A 6092-nucleotide genomic window follows, 5' to 3' on the forward strand; every position below is an offset into this window, starting at 1 on the left:
CATCTGGCCGCTTCCTGTCTCCAGTATGATGTGGACTAGCTAGTCACACCATCCCCTCTCCCCAGCTTGAGAGGGTGAGTCTCAGGCTGTAAGAAACAATCTGTCTGGAGTGATGGGTGGTGCGCTGAATGACCTGGAGGATTGTCAGCACATGAAAACCAAAACGAGGGGCCCTCCACTTCCATGAGCATGACTCCAGGCAGTAGGGTCAGTGGTATTACCAACATTAACATGGTTTTTTGGTTGGGGTATGGGGTTGGTTCTGTCTTCGTACAGATGACACAACACATTTCCCCCACCCATTAACCCACCCCTTCACTCTGGTGTCTGGGCTCTTCACACCTGCCCCTTCAGATTTTCAGCAAACAATACCTTTAAAATCATAAACTCAAGCATTTGACTTCACTTTATATTTAGACTTCACTTTCACTATGATATAAAGGCACTTACATATCTAGTGAATTATTTTTACTGACTTTTGTAGTGTGGCATTCCCTGTAGCAGAGCAACTGATCTGCTGCTGCTAGAGCAGAGAGTAGGAGTAAAAAAATAAAAACAACTTTTTATATGTATTAAAAAAAGAGAAATATGCAAATGGTGATATATAGATATAGCAAGAACTACAGTTATAAAATATGCAAATTGAGGCACTGCATCATTTGCATGGAATCACCAGATATTTGGACATTGCAGGTGAAAACCCCACCGTAGTCAATGGAGTTAGCATCTACATGCATAAAACTAATGTAAGTGAGATCAGAATCATACCCACTGTTTGGTGAGTTTGGCTAAAACAGATTAATGAGTTTGCATAGATGCCTATTACTAGATCGGTGTGTTTAAAACTTACAAGTATATATTAAAAAATTACATAGTTAAGCCTATTACTTGTTCCACTGATCTTTTAATATTTCAGAAGAAAATTATTAGATTTTCAAATGCGCTATGATTCTGACCACAGCACAAAAGGAGAGCTGGATTTGATTTGATTAATGATACTGCCTGTTAAAGTAAAGGTTGTTTGTACTGATTGCAGCACAAATGCAGTGTAGTAAAGTACCATACAGAAGTATTCAAAACAACTTTATCCTAAGGTGACCTTTTTAATTCCAGCCTTGGGTTTCCCTTGAGCAAAAACTACCCACTGTAACAAACATCTGATGTCAGATGTGAAACCCATCTCCCTCTTATTTCATATTGATCAAGTCCCCCTCTGGAGAAAGCTGTGCCAGCGCCAACCAGCATACTGAATCTGACCAGCATGCCTCATTTATCCAAGCAAAATGAAAGACTGGCAATAACTTCATTGTTAATTGTGAGATAAATGCACTGAAATCCCTAATTGTGACGCTCCCCTCTGTGTTATGCTCCAAGCACTATGGCTGAAGTAAGTGCAAGTAAGTGCAAGTGCCAAGAAATTGTTTGTACTCTCACCACAGAGAATCTTATCGTGATGGCGGAATAGTTGATTAATAAATCTTCAGCAGCACCTAAAGGCCAATTTCAGAATAGCTGTGCTTTTGTAAATATATCTGAAGTAAGATTTTAGTGAGATGCAGAGGTCTGGCTGTATGCTTAGCAGCAAGGCTGTTTGCCATGCTCAACACTTACCCCTTTAAGTTCTGAATAGCGCACAATTCAGTTTTCTCCAGACTCAGTAAGTTGGGCGATCAGATAATAAAAAAATATCTGATCCAGTTTCCATTGTAGTCAATGAAAAGCTCCCACTGACTTCAGTGGATGTTGCTCAGGCTCCAAATCACTTGCACAGTGAGGTGTATAGTATATCTTAGTGTGTTTTGATGTAGTGAGAGTTTTGGCCTTGTGTGTGATTCAGCAGTAAATAAGTTCTACAAAAAGGCACTGGTGTGTGCATGTAGTTCAGATAGGAAGGGAATGAAACCAAGGAAAGACAGTGGATATCATTGATCCAGTTTTTGTATTCCCTACAGAACTATTTGCAGGCAAGCAGTTAGGGTGTATAGTACTTGGGGCACCTTAGAGACTAACCAATTTATTTGAGCATAAGCTTTCGTGAGCTACAGCTCACTTCATCGGGTGCATCGTGAGCTGTAGCTCTCGAAAGCTTATGCTCAAATAAATTGGTTAGTCTCTAAGGTGCCACAAGTACTCCTTTTCTTTTTGCGAATACAGACTAACACGGCTGTTACTCTGAAACCGGTGTGTAGTACGTGGATTTTATAACTATTATTGTAATAAAACACATAATAGCCTAAATTTACACTGTGTTTTAAAAGCCAGAGTATGGAAAAGTTCTGTAGTCCAGTGATTAAACACATGAATCACTATTATACTATTCCCAGGAACACCACACTGGTCAGGTAAATGGCAATGATCCATCACCTAAATACACAGGAGCAGCTCTTCAGCTGATTTAACTCACTATAGTTCCAATAAAGTCAATTGAGCTATTGCCATTTACAGGAGCAGAGGATCTGGTCCACAGATCCTATTTTTGAGCTCCTTTGCACAAGTGTAAATCAAAACTGTATTACAGTAAATGGAGTTACAGTGGGGTCAGATCAGATTTTCGTCCATTTTCCCCAAATAGAACTAGTCACAGCCCTGGAATAAAAATGTATTTCTAACAACATTGTTGGGTGGAAGAGAATGATGGAGGAGATCTGGGAAATTGACTTTATTTGGATGATGATATGTTGGGAAGTTCTGAGCTTAATTTAAGCTCCTTTTCCTTCCCTACTTGCTTTATTTATGTATTCCATGTTTATGCAGAACTGAATTTTAATGTTGCAGCTTGATGTTGGCAAAATGATTACATCCATTGATATACACTTTCATAAAGCCTTTTAGTGATTTACTCATCAATGGTATAATTTACAGTGTGAAATCAGTACTTTCCTCCCTTCAGTTCCCTTTTCATATAGCGAAAGCATTAATTTTAGTTTTTATTCGAAAGTCTGATGAATATCTTACTGAAGTTTCAGGGGGATAATGTAGTCTTGTTGCAAGTAATGTTATGCGGCATTAGTGTTTAACTCCAGCTTTCACGGTCTCCAGCCACATTGGTGTCTCAGTGGATTGCATATAACACAACTGCAGCTTGAAAAGAAATGCTCAGGACACTGAATAGAAAACCAGTATTGTCAATAATTAGTGGAAGATAAGCCTAGGCACGAGTCTCTTCACAGAAATTGGCTCTTGCTATGTTATCTAAGCTCTCTCTAGCTTGAGAATGCTGTTGGCAAATGTATTAGTTTGGGTCTCACTATTATACAGGCATCAAATAGGAATTCCCAGCTGAAATGATGACCTTTGTTTACTCTGTCAAAGACCTTGACAGAAGCATTTTGTAAAATAGGCAGAAAGCTTTCAATTACTGTCCTGGTGACATAAAAATCCATTTGTCTCTTCTGTACCCAATGGGATTTATCCAGCATGGTTGAAAATCTTTTGTAGGACTGGTAGAATGGTAAGGAATGTTTGTTGAAATAACTGGGGTGATTTCAGAAATTTGGAGTATGACAAAGGCTTCATCTGCATGCAGAAATTTTAGGCCTACATTTTCAAAAGTGCCTATAGATGTGGGGTGCCTTAATTTTTCGGTGCCCCACTTGAGACATCATAAAGGGCTCTGGTTTGCAAAAAGGTGGGGGGGGGTCACAAAAATCAGGCCCTTTCTAGGCGTTTCCAGTTGAGTACCCAAAAATGAGGCATCCAAATTCACAAGTCACTTTTGAAAATTCCCACGGATTGAGCTGCACTTGCCCTAGTTTAGATGAGGCTCTTGGCAGGTTCTGGTGTCTCCCTGGGGTAGCTGAACTGATGGTAAAGCTCGTCACTGACTTCAGTAGGTACAGAGAGAGGCCACCATGGAGTGATTTGAGAATCCCACCTTTGCAGTTTATTGCCCCTTGAAGATAGAAGAGGGAGGGGGAGGATAATAGCTCTGACTACCTGAGGACAAATAAGGACTGAAAAGAGAAATCAGACTATGGGTCTATTTTGATTTTGGCACTTACCTTTTGAGAGACTCTCAGTTACCATGGCGGTGGGCACGGTTAAAACCTGAGTAGATAGAGAGCAAAGTTACATTTACTACGAAACACAATGTTTTGCATGGACGTACCTTGGCACCAGTGTTTTTCTTTCTCTACCGCCTCTGCCTCCGTAACTAAGAAAACCTGCCTTCGTGATACCATGTTTGTTTGTTTTTGTCATTCTCATCTCCAAGTCCACCATATTTGAAGACTTTACAAATCAAACTAATACTAACAGATGCTAACACTGGCAGCTCTTCATCTTTTGCTTTTGTGCTGGCTGTGGAATGAAAGGAAGCTAGGTTTCTTTTTTTTTCCTCTCTCTCTCTCTCTCTCTCTCTCCCCATTAAAACATGTGTGTGCATTTAGTGGTTATGAAATTATAACTGCAATTTATTGCGATAACTAGTGGTACCCAGGCATTCTGGTTATTTCATATCTGTTTTCAACAATGAATGATTTTTTACCTGCATTAATGTACCTGGCAGCCTGTCCTAGAAGCTTTGTCACAGAGGGCTTTATGGCAGACTGTTATATTTCCATTTTTCCTTTTGTCAGAACTGTTAAGACAGAGAGGTTGACAGTGCTGATGAATGCAGGCAATTCAGATGGTTTTTGAGTGGACTAATAATGGGGTGATGACACTGCTTTATCCTCTGTGCTAAAGAACTTAACTTCCAAGATTAAAAATAAGAAGCATTACAAATACTTTTTCTAAAAATTTTTTAGGAAACAAATGTCTTGGGATTTAAAGGACCTCGCAAAATGAGTGTAGTCATACCAGGAATGAATATGGACCATGAAAGAGTTTCTATCCGACCACGTAATGTAAGTCACAATGTGTCTCAACAATTAAAATTACTAAAGGATGTCCTCTTTCACCCAGATTGGTTATGTTTCTACTTCTGAAGGGTTGGATGTTAGAGATTTGTTCTGTTTGTACAGCACCTAGCACAGTTGGCTCCTGGTCTGTGGCTGGGGCTCCTAGGCGCTACCATGTTACAAATAAATAATAATACATTTCAGAGATCAGCTATGGACTAGGATTTTCAAAGATGCTTTTGGGATTTGGATGTCCAATTCCTATTAAAATACTTAACATTCCTTTTGTTTTGTTTTATTTGTACTGTGATACTGGAAGTTAAGGGTGACAATTAAGGAGTACAGTGGAAGTTGTTAACTCCCTTTCCCCTCAGAGAGTGCTAACCTGAAGTTTGTGTGTGTGATGTTTCAGGAACATGAAACACTTCTTGCAAGATGGCAGAACAAAAATACAGAGAGCATCATTGAGCTGCATAACAAAACTCCGGTCTGGAATGATGACACCCAGTCCTATGTTCTAAATTTCCATGGTCGAGTCACACAGGCCTCCGTGAAAAACTTCCAAATTATTCACGATAATGATCGTAAGTGCAGATCACTGAGCTAAACTGATTAGAAACTACACTTATTTTGTACACACTCTGACACTGATTCTATCCTGACAATTCAGATCAGATTGTTTTTTATACCTACTGGGACAGATTTTGTGCTGTGCTCCCTGAAAGGTGCAGCACGGAAGATGCAGTGTAAGGGTAAAAGTTGCTTTATGCCACCTTTCTACCCTCTGGATTCCAGGCTGCTGCAGAGGCCGGTTAGGCCCCCCAGTGTAAATTGAGCAGCTCTGCAGGCTATGCTAATTTACAGCAGCCTCCTCCTCCTGGCTACTTATGGACTGGGCAGCAGCCCAGGATTCCCTGTCAGATCAGTCAGCACTGTGCTATTCTCTGGGCTGCCCCAGCACGCTCCTTTACATAAGGGCCTGTATTAGTCCTTTGCTGGGGAAATCCTATCCCAGCCATTTGTGGTTCTTTTCTGGTCCCTCTATGCCCTCAGTGTGCACTTGGCGAGTGGGGGCAGAATCTGCCCCACTATGCACTCACATAACTCACAGGTGTAGATGACACAAGGAAGATGCAGATGTATCGGACCAGAGTCTTGTCTAGGACAGTGAGGGTGTTGAAGGCTTGGTAAGATCAACATTGTGAAGACCATGCATGGGAATTGGCAGTGCCAGCTTCTGAGAGCTATATG

General features: G+C 40.6%; 1 protein-coding gene across 10 annotated transcripts in view; it reads left to right on the forward strand.

Moving 5' to 3' along the window:
* TUB (TUB bipartite transcription factor) overlaps positions 1 to 6092 on the forward strand; it is a 253141-nt gene that overhangs the window by 232430 nt on the left and 14619 nt on the right. For all 10 annotated transcript variants that reach the window (XM_074954963.1, XM_074954971.1, XM_074954968.1 and 7 more), the window contains 2 exons: positions 4749 to 4847; positions 5254 to 5425. In XM_074954963.1, the coding sequence (XP_074811064.1) occupies positions 4749 to 4847; positions 5254 to 5425 (271 nt within the window). The remainder of the gene's footprint in view (positions 1 to 4748; positions 4848 to 5253; positions 5426 to 6092) is intronic.

This window comes from Natator depressus, chromosome 6 (assembly GCF_965152275.1).
Source record: "Natator depressus isolate rNatDep1 chromosome 6, rNatDep2.hap1, whole genome shotgun sequence".
NCBI lineage: Eukaryota > Metazoa > Chordata > Testudines > Cheloniidae > Natator > Natator depressus.